General features: G+C 44.7%; 1 protein-coding gene across 1 annotated transcript in view; it reads left to right on the forward strand.

Annotated features, from left to right (window-relative positions):
- The first annotated feature begins 5,221 nt into the window (after positions 1–5,221).
- The window catches only part of tesk1b (testis associated actin remodelling kinase 1b), a 168,754-nt gene continuing 148,741 nt past the window's right edge, over positions 5,222–25,234 (forward strand). The window contains exon 1 of the mRNA XM_080189521.1: positions 5,222–6,926. Coding sequence (XP_080045647.1) covers positions 6,708–6,926 — 219 coding nt within the window. The 5' untranslated portion in view covers positions 5,222–6,707. The remainder of the gene's footprint in view (positions 6,927–25,234) is intronic.

Raw genomic sequence — 25,234 nt, forward strand, 5'->3', positions numbered from 1 at the left:
CCTAGGACACTCCCTTGAGGAACTCCTGCTGTGATGTCCCAGAACTGAGATGATTGACCTCCAACGACCATAACCATCTTCCCGTGTGCTAGGTATGATTCCAAGCAGTGGAAAGTTTTTCTCCTGATTCCTTGATGCCACACTCAGTCAAATGCTGTCTTCATGTCAAAGTCTCTCACACCATCTCCTGAGTTCAATTCTTATGTCCATGTTTGGACTAAGGCTGTAATGAAGTCAGGAGCTGAGTGGCTCTGGTAGAACCTCACATGACCATAAGTATGTAGGCTTTGATGAGTAAATGCCTCTTGATAGCACTGTCGATGATCCCTGTCATCACTTTGCTTATGATCAAGAGTGGACTGATGGCGCAGTAATTGGCTGGATTAGATTTGTTCTACTTTTTGTGGACAAGACAGCTAGGCAATTTTCTACATTGCCAGCTAAACGCCAGTGTTGTAGCTGGAAGTTTTAAAGTTTATTTATTAGGCACAAGTAAGGCTTACATTAACACTGCAATTAAGTTACTGTGAAATTTCCCTCGTCGCCACACTCCAGCACTTGTTCGGGTCAGTGCACCTAATCAGCATGTCTTTCAGACGGTGGAAGGAAGCCGGAGCAGCCTGAGGAAACCCATGCAGACATGGGGAGAATGTGCAGACTCCACACAGACAGTGACTCAAACTGGGAATTGAACCTGGATCCCTGATGCTGTGAGGAAGCAGTGATATCACTGTGCCACCATGCCACTCGTGGAACAACCTGGCTATATGTGCAGCTGGTGCTGAAGCCTAAATTTGAGTACTGTTGTTGGAATGTTGTCAGGATCCCAGACAATCCATAAGTTTGAGATATGAACATAGAACATAGAACACTACAGCACAAACAGGCCCTTCGGCCCACGAGTTGCGCCGATCACATCAACACCTACCAACCTACAGACCTATCTATAACCCTCAATCTCATTAAACCCCATATACTCATCCAGAAGTCTTTTAAAAGACCCCAGCGAGTTCGCCTCCACCACCACTGACGGCAGCCGATTCCATTCACTCACCACCCTCTGAGTGAAAAACTTACCCCTAACATCACTTCTGAACTTCCCTCCTTGCACCTTAAATCTATGTCCTCTCGTAGCAACCATTTCAACCCGGGGAAAAAGCCTCTGAGAGTCCACCCTATCTATTCCTCTCAACATTTTGTAAACCTCTATCAGGTCGCCTCTCAACCTTCGTCTCTCCAGGGAAAAGAGTCCCAGCTCCCTCAACCTAACTTCATAAGGCATGCCTCCCAGTCCAGGCAACATCCTTGTAAATCTCCTCTGTACCCTCTCAATAGCTTCTACATCTTTCCTATAGTGAGGCGACCAGAACTGCGCACAATACTCTAAATGAGGCCTGACAAGGGTCTTATAAAGTTGCAGCATTACCTCCCGACTCCTAAACTCAATCCCTCGATTAATGAAGGCCAGTACACCATATGCCTTCTTGACCACCTCCTCCACCTGCGAGGCCGATTTAAGAGTCCTGTGGACCCGGACCCCTAGATCCTTCTGCTCTTCAACACTACTCAGACTTCTGCCCTTGATATGACACCAGAATGAGATTCAACCATGCTTCTTGGGTGAGGTCAAGGATTCTAGATCCTCTTTTTGAAATCTATATATTAGGCCAATGGTCACATAACTAACTTCATACTGGACACAGGAGACACTGTTATGCTCCTCTTGGCTAAAGAGCTGCGGCTGACAGACTTCTGGCTACAAATGACAAACACGCCGCTTTACAGGCCTGGAGGAATCAAACTTCCGATCATAGGCATGATCCTACAACCACAAAGATATGATGACAAGAAGATATTTAATGTCATGTGTGTCAAACGAAACCAGTCTTTTTCTCTCTTGACCAGAGATGCCTGTGTTGCCAATAACCTTTTTAAAATGGCAGAAGATTTCAAGGTGACGTCTGTCATAATTAAAGGGAACTTCCTGAGAGGCACACCAGTAAAGACACTCATGACTGGGACTTCAACTCTGAATTGCCTTCACTCTTCATAAAACTGGTTTGTCCGATTTCTTTTCAGGTGACAGAAGCTCCTCTTTGAACAGACAAGCCAAATTTTCAGATCAATACCTTTGTATCTCGAGTAGAAGGCACATTTAAAGTATCCAGCAACAGAAGAATGAGCCCAACCACAGGCTCCAGTTGTTGCTGTGACACAACCTGCAAACACAATGGCACAGACACTGCAACCTCAATCCAATGTGCAAAGCTGCAAGATGATGCTGGAGCAACGAATTAGCAACTATCAACTCGTCAGAGGTCACCTCAGTGAGGCACAGAGGTAGACGGAAGAACATGGTACTGCAGTAAAAGCCAAACTACGAAGTGAGCCCACTGATCAGGAGAGATACCTTCAATTCCCGCAAAGGTCATGATAGTTCACACAGTGAAAAAAGAACCAGGTTCCTCGCACAAATGAATGGAGTGAACATTCTCAGGAAAGAATGGGAACAACATGGTGGCCCCTGAGCAGAGCCAATGGGGAGTTGACAAAGAGAAGTTTGATTCCGAGGAGTGGAAAAGAAGTATCAGAAGAAGGCAAACAAGTGCCAGAAGCGCAGACGATAACTCAAATTCCCAATCAATAAATATTTCCTGAATCAATAGAGGCCACCTGAATGAGACTAGAATGCGAGCTGAAAGAATTATCAAGCCTCCAGACCCTCTGAATTTATAAAGTCAGAGACTTGATGGGGAAGAAGGGGGAGAAAGGGATTGTAATGTAAATGCATTGGGTAAAGATTGAAGGAGGCATAGCAAGGGCTAATGTGATATTGGGAAACAGTAGCACTTATAGTATTTTCGTGTGATGTAAACAGACACATGACCTGAGACTAGAGACAGTTGTGGACTGAACTGAGATCTGTGCAGAAGCAAGCATGTAGTTAGCCTATAGCTAACTACAGACTGAGAACCTCTTTGTCAGACCTTCTGTGGTGTGGTAAAAAAGCAAGGAGGAAAGCCTTGGAAACTTCATTGTGTTGTGAATGTAAGCATGCTTGTGACAGTAATAAATAAACTTTAAAACTAAATTACAGGATGATATAGACGAGCTGATCAGTTGGGCAGAATAATGGCAAATGAAATTTAACCCTGAAAAGTGTGAGGTGATGTATTTTGGGAGCACAAATAAGGCAAGGGAATACACAATGAACAGTAGGACACTCGGAAGTAAAGAAAAGTAATGGGACCTTGGGATGCATGTCCAAAGAACCCTGAAGGGAGCAGGACAGGTAGATAAGGTGGTTAAGAAGATATATGAGATGCTTGCCTTTATTAACTGAGGCATAAAATACAAGAGCAGTGGAAATGGTTGAGAACTTCAAGTTTCTAGGTGTCCAGATCACCCACAACCTGTCCTGGTCCCTCCATGTCGCGCTACAGTTAAGAAAGTCCACCAACCCTTGTAGTTTCTCAGAAGGCTGAGGGAATTTGGCACATCCACTATTACTGTCACCAACCTTTACACATGTATCATCAAAAGCATTCTTTCTGGTTGTATCACAGCTTGGTATGGCTCCTGTCCAAAACTGCAAAAAACTACAAAGGATCATGAACAAAGCCCAGTGCATCACGCAAACCAGTCTTCCGTCCATTGACTCTACAACTCCTGCTGCCTCGGCAAAGCAGCCAGCATAATCAAAGAACCTATGCATCCTGGACATTCTCTCTTCCACTTTCTTCTGTTGGGAAAAAGATACATAAGTCTGAGGACATGTAATCAAGAACAGCTTCTTCCCTGCTACCTTCAGATCTTTGAATGGACCTACCTTGTATGAAGTTGATTTTTCTCTACACTCTTGCTATGATTGTAACACCACATTCTGCACTCTCTCCTTTTCTTCTCTGTGTATGGTATGTTTTGTCTGTATAGCACACAAGAAACAACACTTTTCACTGTATTCCAGTACATGTAACAATAATAAATCAAATCAGGGTTTTGATAGAATTGCAAAACACTTGTTTAAGCCACAGCTAGACTACAGTATGCAGTTCTGGTAGCCGCACTGTTAGAAAGATACGATTGATAGAAAGGGTCCAGAGGAGACTCACCAGGATGTTGCCTGAATTGGAGCGTTTCAGCTATGAAGAGAGGCTGATTAGGTTGGGGTGATATTCCATAGAGCGGAGAAAACTGAGGGCGGGGAGGGGGGAGGAATCTGATCGAGATGTACAAAACTACGACGAACACAAATTGCATAGATAGGAAGATACTTTTCTCCTTAGTGTAGGGGGATCGATAACCAGAAGGCATTGATTTAAGTTAAGGGGCAGGAGATTTAAGTTTTTGAAGTTTTACGTTTTGTTATGTATTAGCCACAAATATGCTTAAATTCACCTTGCAATGAAGTTACTGTGAAAATCCCCTAGTTGCCTCACTCTGGTGCTTGTTTGGAGACACTGAAGGAGAATTTAGCACCGCCAATTCGCCTAACTCGCACATCTTTCGACTGTGGGAGGAAACTGGAGCACCCGGAGGAAACCCACACAGACACAGGGAGAATGTGCAGACTTTGCACAGTGACGCAAGCCTGGAATTGAACCCAGGTCCCTGGCGCTTTGAGGAGGGGATTTGAGGAAATACCTTTTCAGCCAGAGGGTGGTGTGAATGTGGAACTCAGTGCCTGAAAGGGCCGTAGAGGCAGAAACCCTCATAACATTGTGATGCCTTTAGGTGAGCACTTGAAACGCCACGGCAGAAAAGATGTGGAAGAAGCGCTGGAAAATGGGGTTAGAATAGATAGATGGCTGGCACAGGCTCGATGGACCGAAGAGCCTCTTGCCGTGCTCCAAAGCTATGACTGAACCTACAACATCTACATTTAATTTGCGCACAGCAAACTTCCAAGGACAGTAATGCGATGATGGTCAGATATATCTGAGTGATTTTGATGGAGGGATAATTAATAACCAGGACGCTGGGGAGAATACTCTTGTTCTCCCTCAATGTGGTGACATTGGGGGGGGTTTCCTCACTCATCTTCAGCCTGGATTTTGTTGAATGTGGTTTTTGGATCTGTGTAAATTGCCAGTGAATTTCTGCAGCCCGCAGGCGGCGCCCAGTCTCTGTATCTGTGACCGGGGATTGAAGGCTGTGGGGCGGGAGCATTTCAGCAGCGCCGCCTCCCTGCTATCCACATATGGCAAAGCTGAGTGTAAGCAGCACACAGAGAGACCAATCCGGAATAACACCCACACTGAGGTGTGCAAAGCAGCGATCACACCCGGAGCAGCAGCAGTAATCCGGAGCCGGATCCCAGCCGGAGCTCGGTGCTTTCCTTTGGCCATTGGAATAAGCGGAGCCGACACCCGGAGCGGCTGCAAAACTGGAGCAGGAGAGGGCAGCCCCACAACAGTGAAACTCTCGACGGAAACCGGGATCAGAGCCGGAGCTGGCTCTGGGGGAGAAACCAGGATCAGACTGGGAACAGGGAGGACGCTAGGATCAGACCTGGAGCAGGATTAGAGGGGAAACCAGGATCAGACCTGGAGCAGGATTGGAAGGGAAACCAGGATCAGACCTGGAGCAGGATTGGAGGGGAAACCAGGATCAGACCTGGAGCAGGATTGGAAGGGAAACCAGGATCAGACTGGGAACAGGGAGACGCAAGGATTAGACCTAGGGCAGGATTAGAGGGGAACACCAGGATCAGACTGGGAACAACAAGGAGAATCAGACCTGGAGCTGTTAGAGGGAAAGCAGGATTGGATCAGGAGCAAGATTGGGAGGGGAACCAGGATCAGACCAGGAACAGGATTAGAGGGAAAGCTGGCATCACATCGAGAACTGGATGCGAGGGGAACCGGAATCATACTGGGAGCAGGGTTTGGGGAGGACCGGAGTCAGATTAGGAGCAGGGTAAAGTCTGTTCAGTCTTAGTTTGTGATACTTTGATAGATTGAGCAGACAGAAGTTGGTTGTCTCGGTGTCAACAATATCTCAGGATCTTTGGCTGCAGTCACTGTTTCACTGTTCAAATTGAGTCCTGGAATAGGATTAGAATTCCCCCTTGGAATATATTTCATTTTACTGGTGAAAGGGTTGCAATTATTCTGAGCTAGTGATTATGATCAGATCAGGAATGGATTGTTGACTGATCAGTCGATGGCGAATAGACAAGATCCTGTTTATTGACTAATGAATTATTGATTAATTGGCATTTCGTCAATTTTTCATTGTTGGATTATCCATTGATTGGAACCAAATCACCAATGGATCAGAGCTTGATTATTGACTGATGGATCATCAATTAATTGTCACTTTCAGGATTTATCAACGCTGGATTATTAATTGATTGTTGCTGGATTATCCGTTGATTGGAATCAACGTTATCGATGGATTACTCACTGATTGATGGATCATTGATTATTTGTTGTTGGATTATCAATTGATCATTACTGGATTATTATTTTCTCTGCCAACTCTGATCCATGCCAGTCCTGCTCCTGATGTAATAATTGGTTTGCTGGTATTTAAGATCACCTGCCGTGGATATAGCCCTGATTCTGGCGGTGTGAGCCCCTCCCTCTAAACCTCTGAAACTTCATCCTCCTCCCCTCCCACCACCCCATCGTTAAGAGGACCTGATTTGGGAAAGATGTGAATCAGATTCCAGCAGCGGGGGGGCGAGGGAGGGGTGTGGGGAGATGTCGAGAGAATCAGCACTCCGATTGGACCTATCTAGCGATGTGCTGATACCAGATCCTGGGCCATACTCTGCTCCTGTGCTAGGTTCAATGCCCGGGTGCAGCCATCTCCGCCCCTCTTCGTACAGGGCGCTACGGAGTGCCGTCTCCACCTTGACCAGGATTGATGACTTTTACTGTGAGAAAATCGGGTCAGGATTCTTCTCTGAGGTTTTCAAGGTAGGTGGATCTTTCTTACCAGATAAGTGTCAATAATTGATGCTGACAGAGGGGCACAGCTGAGTACTTGAAACAATAGCTGATCCTAGAGACAGTGTATACCCGAGGGTCTGCCTGTACCTGAGGGGTTCACCTCTAGCTGTGGTATGCCTGTACCCATGGGACCATCTGTACCTGAGGATCCATTTATTCTTGTATGACCATCTGTATCAGTGGAATGTATGTACCTGTAGGCCCATCTGTACCTGCAGGATGTTTGTACCCAAGATCTGCCTGTACCTGCGAATCTGCCTGTATTTGTGGGCCCACCTGTAGCTGATGATCCCTTGATAAGTGTAGCCCTGTCTGTATCTGAGGGGTCTACTGATATCTGCGGCAACCTCTGTATCTGCGGCAACCTCTGTAACTGCAAGTCCGTCTGTACCTGAGAATCTGTTGATAACTGTACCAGTGAGACAGTCTGTACCTGAGAGTCTATGGATATCTGAGGATTTGCCTGTATCTGAGAATTTGATTGTATCTGAGTTTGATTGTTGTCTGTACCTGATCAGTCTCTTTACCTGAACTATTGTCTACTATTGCATCTGTGATCTGGATGCAGGGAATGCACTGAAGTTTGCAGATTATACCATAATTGGAATAAGTGGCACAGTGGTTAGCATTGCTGCCTCACAGCACCAGGGACCCGGGTTCAATTCTGGCCTCGGGTCACTGTCTGTGTGGCGTTTGCACATTCTCCCTGTGTCCCGTGTGGGTTTCCTCCCACAGTCCAAAGATGTATGGGTTAGGTTGATTGGCCATGCTAAATTGACCCTAATGTCAGGAAGGGTGTTATGGATATAGGGCCTGGATGGGATTATGGTCGATGCAGACTCGATGGGCCGATTAGCTTCTTACTGCACTGTAGGGATTCTATGAATAAACTCAAGTGATAGCATGAATAGGGATCAAAAGCTCATCCTGAGGTCAGATATAACACCAGAGACTTCACTAGTGAACAAAACAGGACTTACTTAGTGAACGTCAAGAGCAGCAGCATGTTTGCAGCTAATTCTAAAATACCTCTTCCTAGGAGAACTCCTCCGCCTGGAGCGGTACCCCATCCTGAGTCCTGATTGGTCACCAGGCCAGCTGACCCTTACTCTGCTCTGTTGCCCTTAAAGGGGCAATCCCACAGGTTGCAAGCAGTATAATACAAAAGCAAAATATTGTAGAAGCTGGAGATCTGAAATAAAAGCAGAAGTCGCTAGCAGCCTCTGTGGAGACAGAAACAGAGTTGTTTTGAGGCCAGGTTGACACTTCATCTGAAGAAGAGTCACATTGGACTCAAAATGTAAACTTTGTTTTACTCTCCACAGATCTACTAGGTGCAAGTCAGGACTGTGATGGAATACTCTCTATATTCCTGGGTGAATGCAGTTCCAAAAACACTGAAGAAACTTGACATAATTCTAAACAAAGCAGCCCGCTTGATTGGCATCTCGTTCACCCCATCTTCCACATCCACTGTCTCAACGACTGATACAGTGGTAATAGTGTGTATCATATATAAGGTGCACTGCCGCAGCTCACCAAGGTTCCTTCCAAAACCCACAACCACTACAATCCAGAAGGACAAGGATAGCAGACACCTGGGAACACCACCACCTGGAAGTTCCCCTCCAAGTCGCCCTTACTCTGATTTGGAACTATATCACCATCCTTTTGCTGTCGCTGGGTCAAACTCCTGGAATTCCCTCCCCCTAACAGCACTGTGGGTGTACCTACACAGTAAAAAGTCTGACAACACCAGGTTTTAGTCCAACCTATTTATTTGATAATATACTCACTAGCTTTCGGGGTTACCCCCTTCGTCAGGTGAATGGAGAGTTCTGGCCTCAGACAGAGCATATAAAGCACAGACAGTTTAGAGATCACCAGGCAAGACTGTTCCCTTCCTGTTGGCGAACACTTCAGTGGTCACGGGCATTCAGCCTCTGACCTTCGGGTAAGCATTCTCCAAGGCGGCCTTCACGACACACGACAGCGCAGAGTCGCTGAGCAGAGACTGATAGCCAAGTTCCGCACACATGAGGACGGTCTCAACAGGGATCTTGGGTTCATGTCGCACTATCTGTAACCCCCATGACTTGCCTGGGTTTGCAAAACCTCACTTACTGTACTGTCTGGAGACAATACACATCTCTTTAAACTGTGATCAGTGCTCCTTCCACTCACATTATCAGCCACTTCAGGTCTTGAACAGCAGGTTAGGTGTAAGGATTCTCATTTTAATCAGTAATCTCTAAACTGTCTGTGCTTTATATGCTCTGTCTGAGGCCAGAACTCTCCATTCACCTGACGAAGGGGGTAACCCCGAAAGCTAGTGAGTATATTATCAAATAAATAGGTTGGACTAAAACCTGGTGTTGTCAGACTTTTTACTGTGTTTACGCCAGTCCAACGCCGGCATACCCACATCACGGTGTACCTACACCACATAGACTGCTGCTGTTCAAGAGGCAGCTCACCATCACCTTCCCAAGGGCAATTAGCAATGGGCAGTGAATGCTGGTCTAGTCAGTGCCCACGTTCTGTGAAAAAAAAATGAGTTTTTCTAGCACTTCCTGTTTTTATTGTGAATAATCTTGTCTCAGACAGTTACCAAGGAGAAGGATCACAAATTCCATCGCTTCCCTATCCAGATTATAATAATAGTCAGTATGAAAGTGCTGCATGTAATGAAGGTTTTAATGATGTTTTTAAGAAGACAGGTATTTACTTACCCAATCAGTGAGATGGGTGTGCCTGTTTAATTTTGTAAAAACTCCTCTCCCTTCAACAAGACTGAGCTTAAATCACCTGATGCCCACTGCCAACTTTGGTAACTGTGGATTTACTTATTGGTGTTCTTGCTGCTCTCAAATCGCCTTCTTGCATGCTCCACTCCAACGCAAGGGACAGCCAGTCTGCGTTGTATGTGTAGTGAGTGTACTCCGCCATTCTATGATCCTTCATTCCTTTGTCAGGACATTCAGTGATTTGGCCTTCTCTGCTCTCCGAGGAAGAGAATTCCAGATTATTGACTCTTTGGGAGAAGAAAATTCTTCTCAGACCTAAATGGGACACCCCAATATTTTAAAAATACGCTCCCCCTAGTTCTCGACACCCATCCTCTCAGAGTCCACCTGGTCAAGTCCCCTCAGGATCTTATATGTTTCAGTAAGATCACCTCTCACAAACTCCAATGGACAAAGAAAATTACAGCACAGGAACAGACCCTTCGGCCCCTCCAAGCCTGCACCGACCATGCTGCCCGACTGAACTAAAACCCCCTACCCTTCCGGGGACCACATCCCTCTATTCCCATTCTATTCGTGTATTTGTCCAGACACCCCTTAAAACTCACTATCATATCCACTTCCACTACCTCCCCGGCAGCGAGTTCCAGGCACCCACCACCCTCTGTAAAAACAAAATTGCCTCGTATCTCTCCTTTAAACCTTGCCCCTCACACCTTAAGCCTGGGCCTCCTAGTAATTGACTCTTCCACCCTGGGAGAAAGCTCCTGACTATCCACTCTGTCCATGCCTCTTTATAATATTGTACTTACCTTGTAATGAGTACAGGCCCAATTGTTTCAGCTATCTTGATTTTTTTTATTTTTTAAGAAATGTCTTTCCATTCTTCAAAAATGATTCCGAACAAACAGCTTTACAATGTGAATCTTCCACAAATATACAGAGAGATGATTTTAAAAAATATATTCTTTGATAAACAATCTTTGTTTTCTTTTTTAACTGTCAACAGAGAACTGGTTGGCACCGCTGATCACAGCTGCTGTCTGTGAGCTGTTCATAACAGAGAAGCATCATTTTCAGAAATTTTCTGCATGGTGGTGTGCTTCCAGCTCACAAACTCAACTTTCTGTTTTTTATTCATTTGTAGGACGTGCTGGCTGGCCAGTATTTACTGCCCATCCCTAGTTGCCCAAGGCTAGTTGAGAATCAACTACATTGCTGTGACTCTGGAGTCACAGGTGGGCCAGACCGGCTAAGGACAGCAGATTTCCTTCCCTAAAGAACAATAATGAGCCAAGTAAAAGTAAATTACTGCAGATGCTGGAATCTGAAACCAAAAGATAAAATGCTGGAAAATCTCAGCAGGTCTGGCAGCATCCGTAAGGAGAGAAAAGAGCTGACATTTAGAGTTCAGATGACCCTTCGTCAAAGCTAGTGAACCAGATGGGTTTTTCCGACAATCGACAATGGTTTCATGGTCATCAGTAGATTCTTAATTCCAGATATTTTTTATTGAATTCAAATTCCACCAGCTGACGTGGTGGGATTCGAACCTGGTTCCCCAGGTATTAGCTGAGTTCCTGAATAAATAGTCTAGCGATGATACTAGCAGGCCATCACCTCCTCCTTCTCCTGTCGTCATCATTTCTGTCCACATTTTTCTGTCAGTCTTTCCCGTTGTAAATTGCCATGTCAACATTTTGCCAGCAATTTTCTGACAGCAAACTGTCACAGTGTTGTTGCAGACTTTGGCCATTAGGTGGCATGTTTTCTAAAACCTATTGTTGCCATTGTTTGTTCAAAACATTGCACACTCATCAGCTGATCATGGCCACTTTGATGGCTGTTAGTAACATTACATAAGAGCTATCACTTGGCAGAATTCACAATCCATTATGTTTGAAAGTCAAGTCTCTCATTCTCACAGGATGAAGAGGCGTCATTGCCATGGTGATGTGCAGATTGCCTGCTAGGAATGTCTGCACGTGCTCAGAAGGTGCGTGCGTGGCTGAGAACCATCTCCCACTGCAATGTATGAAAATATTCAGCTGAGGGCCAGGCTTTTAGAGCAAGCTGAGGTATGCAGTTGAAAACTTTAACAAAGGTAGTAAGAGACTCAAAGGTGTGTGGATATAGTTATGCTGTCACAAGACATTATTATGTTTTGTTTGATAATTCCATTTTAAATCTAAAAGGTATCAAAAAAATCACATGGCTGACAAAATACTTTCCAGAATAGATTTTGAGTAATTCTCAAGGTTCATCTACAAACCTGTGACCAAAAAATATTATATTAATATAGTGGCTCGTAACCTCAAAACAGCCTAATTGATTCAGGGTGCTGGACAGAGTTTTTTTTACACTGGTCAGCACTGCCGGCTCACAGCGCCAGCGACACGGGTTCATTTCCCGGCTTGGGTTACTCTCTGTGCAGAATCTGCACATTCTCCCCGTGTCTGTGCGGGTTTGCTCCCACAGTCCGAAAGATGTGCTGGTTGGGCGCATTGGCCGTGCTAAATTCTCCCTCTGTGTACCCAAACGGACGCTGGAGTGTGGCGACAAGGGGATTTTCACAGTAACTTCATTGCAGTGTTACTGTAAGCCTTTTTGTGATACTGATAAATCAACAGATAAATAGAAACAGATTTTTTTAACCTCTCCTGAATTTAACTCTCGAGGAGGTGGTAGCAGATCCTATTTATGAGAGCTGGTCTCACACTGCTTCAATCACGTGGTTCTGAGGGCCGCTAATATTAAAAGGGCATTTTACAGGAAGCAGATTGTGGGGTCCATGCCGCAAGTCTGTCAGCACCTCATTTTCAAACCTACAAGTCAGGATATGGGAAGCACTGGAATACTGTTCACTTGCCTGGATGGGTGTAGCTCCATCAACACTCAAGAAGATTAACACCATCCAGGGCACAGTCACCCCGCTTGATTGGCATCACATCCACAATCATTCACTTTTTCCACCACTGATGTAGCAGCAGTGAGTACCATCTATAAGATGCACTGCAGGAACTCACCTTAGACATCACCTTCCAAACATAGGAACACAGGAATTAGGAGCAGTAGTAAGCAGATTCAGCCCTTTGAACTTGCTATGCTGTTCAATCAGATCATGGCTGATCTCTTCCTGATCTCAGATTCACCTTCCCACTTGTTCCCCATTTCCTTCTTTTCCTTTTTTTATTAGAAATATGTTTATCTCCTCTTGAAACTATTCAATAATTCAGACTCCTCCATATCCATGACTGCTACCATCTAGCATTACAAGGGTGACAGATACAAGGGAACATCACCACCTGGAAATTTGTCTGCAAATCACTCTTCATGCTGACTTGAAAATTTATCATCTTTTCTTCACCATTGCTAGGTCAAAATCCTGAAATTCTCTCCCTAATAGCACTGTGGGTGTACCCAGAGCTCATGCACTGCAGTGGTTCAAGAAGGCCACTCACCACCACCTTCTCTAGGACAATAAGGGATAGGCAATAAATGCTGGCCTTGCCAGCAATGCCCACATCCCACGAATGACATTTTTAAAAATTCCTCTATGTCTCACCCCTCCCTATCTCTGCAGTGTCCTGCATCCCGACAATCCCCTTGAATTTTCAGTGCTGCTCCCATTCTGGCAATTGTGCATTTTGATATTTATCACTCCACCATTGGGCATCACATATTTAACTGCCCAGCCCCAAGTTCTGGAATTCCTTCCCTCCGTCTATGAATTATGTTAGTAATGGCTAGCTGCCTCACAGAGCCAGGGACCGGAGTTCAATTCCGGCCTTGGGTAACTGTCCGTGTGGAGTTTGCACATTGTCCCCACGTTTACATGGGTTAGCCCTGGGTGCTTCAGTTTCCTCCCACACTGCAAAGTTACATTGATTTGTCATGGTAAATTGTCCCTTAGTATCAGAGGGACTAGAAGGTAAAATATGTGGGGTTATGAGGATAGGACCTGGATAGGATTGTCAGTGGTGCAGGCTCGATGGGCTAAATAGCCTCTTTCTGCACTGTAGGGATTTTATGATTCTAGAATAAGATACCCTAAAGAAGTTCATCAAAATTTTTAGATCATTTTAAGAGTGCTATTATTTAAGAATCGTGTTATTCAACAATATGGGCTGTTCAGAGTTCTGGGGGCCAGAGGCTGCCTGTCCACATTCAGGCCCGTGATTTAACCTCTGACCTCAAATGCCTAATTCAGTCTGTTCCCCTGTAACCTGCAGCAGGTGTGTGAGAGTAGGTAACTCCCAGGGTAATCCGATCAGATTCATGCTCTGACGGCAGTGAATTGAGAGCCCAGGGAATTAACAGCAGGATGAAAGCTAAGCTGGGTCTGAGCTGAGGCCTAGGACCCCAAGCCTGATAGGGGAACGGTTGCTTTGAGCCCCAGGGGAATAAATTGTCTGATTTCACAGCAAGTGTAAAAATCAGCTTGTCCTTGTGTCATTGCCCTCATCATTACATCTTTCCTGTAGAATTATATTCACTCTTACAGTACAAAACAGGCCATTTGGCCTCTACAGGTATTTACACTTCACACAAGCCTCCATCCCTCTACGTCTCACTTTATTATCATAACCCTCTTTCTTCCTCCTCCTGCATTTACCCCTAAATACAACAATGTTATTTGCCTCAACTATTCCATGTGGCAGTGAGTTCCACATTCTAATAATTCTCTGGGTAAAAAAGTTTCCCTCAGCCATAAGAACATAAGAACATAAGAAATAGGAGCAGGAGTAGGCCATCTAGCCCTTCGAGCCTGCCCCGCCATTCAATAAGATCATGGCTGATCTGTTGTGGCTCAGTTCCACTTTCCCGCCCTCTCCCCATAACCCTTAATCCCCTCTCTTATCAAGAACCCATCAACCCGCTTCTTAAAAATATTTAGCGAGGCAGCCTCCACCACTTCAACGGGCAGAGAATTCCAGAGATTCACCACCCTTTGAGTGAAGAAGTTCCTCCTCAACTCCGTTCTAAACCGCCTCCCCTTTATCTTGAGGCTGTGCCCCCTAGTCCTACTGTCTTTTTTGAGCGGGAAGAGTCTCTCCACCTCTATCCTATCCATCCCATTCATCATCTTATACGTCTCAATGAGATCTCCCCTCATTCTTCTAAACTCTAACGAGTACAAGCCTAGTTTATTCAGCCTCTCCTCATAGCTCAATCCCCTCAACTCCGGTATCAGCCTAGTAAACCTCCTCTGCACTCCCTCCAGGGCCAAAATATCCTTGCGCAGGTGCGGCGCCCAAAACTGCACACAGTACTCCAGCTGCGGCCTCACCAATGCCCTATACAGCCGCAGCAAGACCTCCCTACTTTTATATTCAATCCCCCTCGCTATGAAGGCCAGCATCCCATTCGCCTTCCTGACCACCTGCTGCACCTGCAAGCTGGGTTTTTGCGACTCATGCACAAGGACCCCGAGGTCCCTCTGCACCGTCGCCTGCTGCAGTTTTTCGCCACGTAAGTAATAGTCCTTCCTACCATTATTCCTACCAAAGTGGACCACCTCACACTTGCCAACATTAAATTCCATTTGCCATTTCCTGGCCCATTCGCCCAGCCTATCTAGATCCTTCTGCAGACTCTCCACACCCTCCGCACAATTTGCCTTTCCCCCAATCTTGGTGTCATCAGCAAATTTCGACACCCTGCACTCGGTTCCCTCCTCCAGATCATCTATATAAATGGTAAATAGCTGAGGCCCCAGCACCCCAGTTGATTTTTTAAATAACTTTCTTGTATCGATGGTTCCTAGTTTTGGTCTGCGCACAAGTGGAAACATATTTGTTTAGATTCAGATCTTCCCTCCTCTCTGGGATACAATGGCCGTCCCTCTGACTCTTCCTCGAACTGGTAGAATCATACAGCGTAGAAAGAGGGCATTCGGCTCTTTGCATCTGTAGCAGCTCTTTGAAGAACTATTCAATTAATCCCATCGTCCTGGACAATCTTCTCTTTTAGGTATTTATTCAATTTTCAATTGAAAGTTACTGTTGAACATTTGCTTCCATCTCCCTTTCAGACAGTGCATTTGCTGTGCAAAAGGTAAGAGTCTAGGATATGGGCCGAACAGTCACTGATTTCCCAAGCCCCAGTACTTACAGCAACTGCCCCACCTCGATAGGAAGTGGCTCACTTTGCACCTGGCTGTGGTGTCAGTCGTAGTTCAGTGCAGAGTCAGAAGGTCAGGGATTCAGGTCTCCACTCAAAACCCTTTAGGAGATCATCTCAGCTGACACTAATGTGGTATTGGGAGAAAGTTGCATCGTCAGTAGTGCTGTGTTTTAGATAAGATGTTAACCTGAGACCCCGTTTTCATCTCAGGTGGCTGTGAAAGATCCCACTGCTGCCTTTCTTAAGAGATTCTTTTCAGCTAATCTCTTTGACCAAACCTTTGGTCACCTGCCCTAATATCTCCTTGTCTGGCTTGGTGTCAAATTCTGCTCGTTAACACTCCTGGAAACACTTCATGTTTTATCAAGGTAAAATGGCTATACAAATACAAGTTGATAATGTTGCATTAGTACTTCCCCTGACCTACCCAATGCACCTTCAGCAGGACAAGAATGTATTGTATATCCTGTGAGGAGTTTCAAACAATTAGATAGACTCCCCCACTCAGTTCCACAAAATTCCAGTTGCAACTTTAAGACAAGCTACTAAATTCAACGTTTACAGCAAAACATGACAGACTGCAGGCTGTGTAAGGTGATTTACTTGTTTTTTAGTTTTGTGTAATCCCTTTTAACTGGATGTAGCAATCTGCCCAACAATCTGAGATAGAAGCAGGGTCATTCGAGTTCATTCCAAGAAATATCTGCAAAAGGATTGCTCATGCCAATAAAAGATTAAATGTGCTTTATTAAACTGTAAATTATAACACACTGCAGCAGGGTACAGGCAGAGAGGAGAAGCACCATTAACTCTGGATTGTAACACACTGAACCACAATAGCACGAAAGGATGCCATTCAGACAATAAGCCAGTTCTTTAAAAGAACTATCCCGTTAAACCTCGTTACTCCAGTTTTTTTCATCATAGCCCTGCAAACCTTTACTTTAAGTATTTAGTCCTTCTCTTTTTGAAAGTTACAATTGAATCTACTTCCACTGTCCTCTTAAGGCAGATTAGACTGTTATATAATTGACAAACCTGCCCCCTTCACCTGTCCGCATGTTATAAATTGTGTTCTTCTATTGGACGATGAAACTGCACTGGGCATTGTTAGAGATGGAAAGTATCCTGTTTTGCACCAAGTCCTGTTTGTTCACCTATGATCTTCTGTGCTTCCTGATCTGCACTGGCTTCCGGTCCAGCAACACCTCCATTTTAAAATTCTCATTCTTGTTCTGACTCCCCTTCATTAAAGTTAAAGTTAAAGTTTATTTATTAGTCACAAGTATGGCTTATATTAACACTGCAATGAAGTTACTGTGAAATTCCCCATGCCTGCTAGGGTCAATGCACCTAACCAACACCCCTTTCAGACTAGCTCACCTTCCCCACCTCTGTAATCTCCGCCAGTCCCACAACACTCCGGGATATTTGCACTTCTCTTAATCTTGGCTTCTTGAGCATCCCTGATGCTAATTGTTGCACCGGTGTAGGCTGAATCTACAGTTCCTTGGGCTCAAAGCTCTGGAATTCTCTCCCTACTCCTGGTTCGGTGTCAGAATAATTCACTGCTGGCAAGTGACTTAGGACATTTTACTCTGTCAGTGGTGCTATATAAATGCAAATTGTCATTGTTGTAAAGGGGGGAGAGGGATTGCTTGTTTAAGAGATGCTTATTTAAAAACATTGACAGCGGGATGGGACCCGTGAGGGAACAGTGACCCAGGAATGGATCTCTCCAGCTACAGCAGAGTTAAGCTGCGGCTAATGCGCTGCTGTTACCCTCTGAGTGGATTGAGCGGTTTAACAGTTCAGACAAGTAGCTTATTAGTGCCCTTTGAACCTTTGACAAGGATTCCCAGAAGAGACAATCCTTTTTAATATCAGAGGCGGATAAGTTGCTGTTGGAGTTTTGGACACTCCGCGATGGGAGGGTGGGGAATATAGCAGTTTGTTTGCTCACCAGGCCCGGTGCTCCCTGTGATGTTGGTTGTTTTCTCTGTGTTCCTTGTTATCCTGTTTGATGTGAATATCGTTGCAATTGGATCCCGTGCTTGGCAACTCATTCTAGCTGCCCTCTAACATCCTTAGAGAACGACAGTGGAAATGTAAATGATCATTGGCTGACCGTTAATAATTCAGCATGCTTTTGGGCAAAGAGGATAGAAGAAAATTAATAAGTAAACAGTTGGAGGGAGCGAGACGGAGACATGAAATGCACACAGAGCAACCAGACAGTCACGCAGAGAGACAGATGGCAGAATAGAGAATCAGGCAGATAGAGACACAGTGGGGTAGAAATTGGTGTAAAATTGGATCAACAAGAACCAGATTCAGGATCCAACTAGTTCACTCATGTCTCTCAGGGAAGGAAAGCTGCCATCCTCACCTGGCCTGTGCTAAAAGTGACTCCAGATCCACATCACACTGAACTGTTCTCAGATTAAAGGACATTAATGACCAAATTGAGTTTCTACAACAATTACCAGCTTCACCATGAAACCATCTTTTTATTTCCAGATTATAAGCTGTCAAACTGGGTGGGATTTGCATTCACGTTGTCTGAATTATCAGTCCGGTAACATAGCTATTACATTCTCAACTCATATACTTTGGGGCTGGCTTGAAGATGAAAATAGCATTGAATAAATATGCATCATAGGAACAGGACAATGCTCTTCATTCCCTCCAGCCTATTCTGCCATTTATTGAGATCATGGCTCCTCCATTTGCCTTAGCACCATCTTTATCCTCCTGGATAGCAAAATTTTTTGAAGAGGGAAGGACTTGCATTTATAGTGCGCCTTTCACAACCACCCAATGCTTCAAAGCGCTTTATGTCCAATGTGTAGTCACTATTGTAATGTTAGAAATACAGCCAATTTGTGCACAGATAGCAATGTGGTAATGACCAGATCAACTGTTTTAGTGATGTAGATTGAAAAATATTTATTGGCCAGGGCACTGGCAATAACTCTCCTGCTCTCCCTCAGTACAGTGAATGGGGATATCTTACATCTACCAGATGAGGCCTCAGCTTAGTGTCTCAATCAAAAGACAGCACCCCTGACAATGCAGCACTCCCTCAGTACTGCGCTAGAGTGACAGCCTTGATTTTTGTGCTCCCAGATATCTGCTGCCCTTGTCCTACTCGGTATTAGTGGTCAGGGCTTTGGAAGGTCCTGTCCAAGGAGCCTTGGTGAGTTCCTGCAGTGCATGAGGGAGTGAATGTTTGTGGAAGGGGTTCCAGTCAAGTAGCCTGCTTCATCCTGGATGGTGTTGGGCTTCTTGAGTACTGTTGGAGCTGCACCCATCCAGGCAAGTGGGGAGTATTCCATCACAATCCTGACTTGTGCCTTGTAGATGGTGGACAGGCTTTGGGGAGTCAGGAACTAAGTTACTCACTGCAGGATTCCTGGCCTCTGACCTGCTCCAACTTGTCCAAATCACCGTGAAGAATCTGTATTCTCTGCATGATAGCCACGGTAGTTATGCGGCTAGTCCAATTTAGTTCCTGGACTTTGATACTATTGTGAGCATGTATGTGAAAATGCGTATTGCCATAGCAACTCGACTCCTTAAATGAACTGGAACACATCACCACAACTACACTTTATGTCAAAAATGATTTCCTATATTTCCTCCTGTATAGTTGCGTTCATAGAATCAGAGAATTGCTACTGTGCAGAAGGAGGCCATTTGGCCAATTGATTCAGCACCGACTCAGCCCCTCCCTATCCCCATTACCTCACACATCTATCATGCCCGAGCCACCTAAACTGCACATCTGCGGGAGGAAACCGGAGTACCCAGAGGTAATCCACACAGACACGGGGAGAATGTGGAAACTCCACACAGTGACTCGAGGCTGGAATTGAATGTGGGTCCCTGGCATTGTGAGGCAGCAGTGCTAACCACCCTTTTTATTCCCCTTTTCTAGACTCCCTTAGTTGCAGAAATAGTTTCTCTATCTACCCTATCAACTGCTTTCAAAATCCTACAAATTTCAATCAAATCATCCTTTTACCTTCTGTGTTCTGTCTATCAAGAATAATGAAATAATAAATAGTCCTTTGATGGTACAGAATTTTGAGTATTCTTGGAAAAAAAAACATGCTGTTGAATCTTTTTGTCTTGCACATATCAGGACAGATTCAAGAATACCAAATTTCAAAGACAGCAACAATTTATACTGCATGAGAAAAGCATGCTGCTGGTCTGGTAGATGGAATCTTGATTAGTTGAGGATTGCCATGGAGAATGGACCAGACAACCATTATCTCACAAGCTTTTACTTAAATTCAAACCTGGCAAATTGACTCTGATTACCATAGACATAGGAGCCGAATTAGGCCACTCGGCCCATTGAGTCTGCTCTGCCATTCAATCATGGCTGATATTTTTTCTCATCCCCATTCTCCTGCCTTTTTCCCATTAATCAATTACTTATTAATCAAGAATCTATCTATCTCTGTCTTAAAGACACTCAATGACCTGGCCTCCACAGCCTACTGCGGCAAAGAGTTCCACAGATTTACCACTCTCTGGCTGAAGAAATTCCTCCTCATCTCTGTTTTAAAGATCGTCCCTTTAGCCTGAGGTTGTGCCCTTTGGTTCTAGTTTTTCCTACTAGTGGAAACATCCTCTCCACATCTACTCTATCCAGGCCTCGCAGTATCCTGTAAGTTTCAATAAGATCCCCCATCATCCTTCTAAACTCCAACAAGTACAGACCCAGAGTCCACAATCGTTCCTCATACAACAAGCTCTTCATTCCAGGGATCATTCTTGTGAACTTCCTCTGGACCCTTTCCAAGGCCAGCACATCCTTCCTTAGATTTGGGGCCCATATCTACTCGAGGCACTGCAGTGGGAAATGCAGTAAGGCACGTTTGTGCTGTTGTGATTCCATGCACATAGTACATAAGTCCCAACAACTGGTCAGTTGTACCGAACTGCGCATTCCTTTGATGTTTACAATAAGCAGAGAACTGACTGTACTTAAATATGCTGCATGTCATGCATTTGCCTACTCACTCAACTTGTCCAAATCACCCTGAAGGATCTCTGCATTCTCCTCACAGCTCACTCTCCAACCCAGTTTTGAGTCCTTAGTGGTTTGGCGATGGGGTCTGAATTGTATTCTCTGGATTACCAGGGCATTTAAATTGCATTCAAAGGATATTTTTCTAAGCTAGCAGAGCAGTATGCCTGGCCCGTGTTACACAGGGAGAAGTTGGTTGCAAGTTCACAGACTGCTTTCAGTACTTCCTCACGACGGTGGCACACTGGTTAGCATTGCTGCCTCACAGCGCCAGGGACCTACGTTCAATTCCGGCCTCGGCTCACTGTCTGTGTGAAGCTTGCACATTCTCCCCGTGACTGCGTGGGTTTTTTCCTGGTGCTTTGGTTTCCTTGCGCAGTGAAAAAGACATGCTGGTTAGGGTGCATTGGCCATGCTAAATTCTCCCTCAGTGTATCCGAACAGGTGCCAGAGTATGGCAACTTGGGAGATTTTCACAGTAACTTCATTGTGGTGTTAATGTAACTTGTGACACTAATAAATAAACTTTAAAAAAAACTGCACTGAGTGCAGGCGTGAGGCAGACCAGGGTGAGGAGGTCAACCCTTCCATACCTACCAGCAGTAGGTTGCGGAGCAGAGTTGGCAGAGATCTATGGCTCGGTGAGTATCACTCCCAGTTCTGAGTCAGTGCTGTAGTCTGTTACTTTGAATCCTGCTTTCGAGACTTGAGTGCATAATCTAGACTGACACTGAGTGTTGTGGTAGTACTGCACTGTCAGTGGTGCAGCCTTTCAGATGAAACTTTAATCCAAAGATCTGTTTGCTCTTTCGGCTGGAGGTAAAAGAACTCTCCTGGCAATATTTTGAGCAAGAGCTGAGGAGTTCTCCCTGGTGTCATGACAAATGTTTATCCCTGAGCCATCTCTAAGCCAGTTTATGTGGCCACTATTGCATTGCTGTTTGTGACATTTTGCTGTGTGGAAACTGTCTGCTGCGATCCTTGCATTGCTACGATAACTACAATTCAGAAAGTACTTCAGTGATTGTAAAGCGATTTGGGAGGTTACGAAAGGCACAATAGAAATTGAATTCTTGACTTCTTCCTATTCCATTGCTATTTGGGGCTGGGAGGAGTGTTCTGTGATGCACTGAGTGAACATGTGTCCTCTACTGATGTGTCACATGTGGTGTGGGGGGAAATGCTTTATTAATGCTTCAAGGTTATGGAGTAGGCAGTAGTCTGAGGTGGAACTCTGTGCCAGATCATCTTGGACATGAACTAAATCCTATGGATTTACTGCATGTTCCAATTTAATAGCTGCCTTATTAACCCCCTCAGTCCTGTCTCCAGATATCCCATGAACATTAATGCATAGAGAATACTTAGGAAAGCCTTAGAGGGTTAATATTTATAGGATATACAGGCAGACCTCAGATGGATTTAATACTTATAGAATACATAGACAGGACCAGGAAGGTTATGAAATAACCATGAGATTGTTCAGGAAAGATCAATCAAATCCCTTAAGGCCATACATAAGAACATAAGAAATAGGAGCAGGAGTAGGCCATCTAGCCCTTCGAGCCTGCCCCGCCATTCAATAAGATCATGGCTGATCTGAAGTGGCTCAGTTCCACTTTCCCGCTTTCTCCCCATAACCCTTACGGATAACTGCAGTCTAGCTACGATCGACCTGAGTCCCTCTTGGACAGCACGGTGACACATTGGTTCGTACTGCTGCCTCACAGCACCAGGGACTTGGGTTTGATTCTCCTGGGTCACTGTGCAGAGTCTACACATTCTCCTGGTGTTTGTGTGGGTTTCCTCCGGGTGCTCTGGTTTCCTCCCGCAGTCCGAAAGACGTGTTAGTTTGGTGTATTGGCCATGCTACATTCTTTCTCAGTGTACCCAAACAGGCGCTGGAGTGTGGCGAATTTCACAGTAACTTCATTGCAGTGTTAATGTGACACGAAGAAATAACGTGTAAAACTTTTGTGACATTAGGAATGAAAGTTTATTACTTACAATGCACCTTGTCACATCTTTCAGAAGTATGATGGAAATAGTGGCAGAAATATTATGGAATCATGGAATATTCTAGCTTAAAACAAACCACTTGGTCCCGCAAGATTTTACATGCCTATTTTCTCCACACAAAACCCTTTGTCTAAGCCCACTCAGTGGCTCACTCTGAAACTTTTAATTTTCCTTCTCTTCAAGCAAATAACCAATCCCCTTTTAAAGGAACTATTCTCTCTGTTTCAACCCCTGTTTAACTCTCCCTTTAATTATTCTAAATTTGTAACCCCACCTCATTCCATCACAGTGAATACGAGAAGCCATCTATTTAACTTCTCACCACCCATTGTGATCCTGAAGCCCGTGAAGATCCTCTCGAGTCCATAGGATCAGCTGTTTGACTGGTGTCAAACCTGACACGTGATCCAGGGGCACTGTTGGAAGAAGAAGCGATGAGTTCAATCAAATCTGGCTACTGAGAAGCTTTACTGGTTTGGTCTCAAATGGAATATGGAGGAGAGGCAGTGGTGTAGTGGTATTGTCACTGGACCAGGGAACCAGGGGGGACCCAGGTTTGAATCCCACTACAGCAGATGATGAAATTTGAATTGAATTAGAAGTCTAATGATGACTTTTGATGACTAATGATGGAAATCTGCTGCCCTTGGCTGGTCTGGCTGACATGTGACTTCAGATCCACAGCAATGTGGTTGACTCTTAAACGCTCTCTGAAATGGCTGAGTGAGACACTTCAAGGACAAATAGGGATGGGCAATAAATGCTGGCCTAGCCAGTGACACCCACATCCCATGAATAAATAAAGAATAAAAAAAAGTGGTGTCAATTTTGGGCACTGCCATTTGAGATACAGAGTGGGATTTTACAACCTCGCTTGGTCGAGACTCATAAAATCCTGTCCGAGGCCAATGAAGAATTCCATTCTGCATAAAATTCAAGCCATAATGCTTTAGATGGAGTCAGAAAAGATTTAATAAAATAAACCCGATGATTCCATGGATGAGGGACTTGAGTGAAATGGATAGATCGGAAAACCTGGTGTTATTTTCCTTTAAGAAAAGAAAATTGAGAGGGGGTTTGGTAGAATTATTAAAAAGCATAAAGGGCTTGGATAGAATAGATGGGAAGAAACTGTTCCCATTGAACTTGGGTCAAATTCCAAAAGAAATCAAATTAAGTTAATTGGCAAAAGTGGCATGAAGCAAAGTCTTATTTTTTACAAATCAAGTGTTTTGCGTCTGGAAAGCACTGCCCACCATTGTAATGGGGGCAGGTGCAGTCGTGGTTTTCAAAAGAGAATTGGCTGAACTGAAAGGGACAAAATTTGCAGGAGAATGGGTCGAACTAAATTGTTCTTGAGGAAAGCTGGCTCAGGTTTGATGGGTAGAATAGCCTCCTTCTGTACTGTACTTGCCACTTGACAGCCCAATTAATGTTCATACCACACAAATGCCAGGCAATGACCATCTTCAACAACAGAGAATCTAACCATCTTCCCTTGACATTCAGTGGTATTACCATCACTGAATTCGCCCACTATCATCATCTTGGGAGTTACCATTGACCAGAAACTGAACTGGACTAGCCATGTGAGTACTGTGGCTACAAGAGCAGGTCAGAGATTGGGAATTCTGTAGAGAGTAACTCATCTCCTGACTCCACATAACCTGTCCACCATCCACAAGGCACATCCAGGAGTGTCGTGGGATAGTCTCCACTTGCCTGGATGAGTGCAACTCCAACAATACGCAAGAAACTTGACACCATCCAAGATAAAGCAGCCCACTTGATTAGCACCCGCTCCACCACAATAAACATGCACTTCCTCACCAACCATATACAGTGCACCATCTACAAGAAACACTGCAGCAACTTACAGAGCTCCTACCAAACCTATGACATCCGCTACCTAGAAGGACAAGGGCAGCAGATACCTGGGAACGTCACTATCTGCAAGTTCACTCCAAGTCACACACTGTCCTGAGTTGGAAATATATTGTCATTCTGTCACTGGATCAAACTCCTGGAACACCCTTCTAAATAGCATTGAGGGGATACCTACACCACATGGACAGCAATAGTCCTAGAAGGCAGCTCACCACCACCGTCTCAAGGATAATTAGAGGTCAGCAAAAAATGATGGTCTAGCCAGTGGAGCTCAGATCCCATAAATGAATAAAAAACTATTTTGTGACACTTTATTGTATTGAATGATAGTACAGGTTTAAAGGGCAGAATGGCCTCATGCTATTTCTGTCTTCCCTTGCTATTTAGACGCAATTTTAAAAAATGTCACACTGCAAAACTAGTCCCTTCCCTCCTGGTAACATCTCTGCGAA

The sequence above is a fragment of the Carcharhinus amblyrhynchos genome, chromosome 5, assembly GCF_965287045.1.
Source record: "Carcharhinus amblyrhynchos chromosome 5, sCarAmb.v2.hapA, whole genome shotgun sequence".
In the NCBI taxonomy this organism is placed as follows: domain Eukaryota; kingdom Metazoa; phylum Chordata; class Chondrichthyes; order Carcharhiniformes; family Carcharhinidae; genus Carcharhinus; species Carcharhinus amblyrhynchos.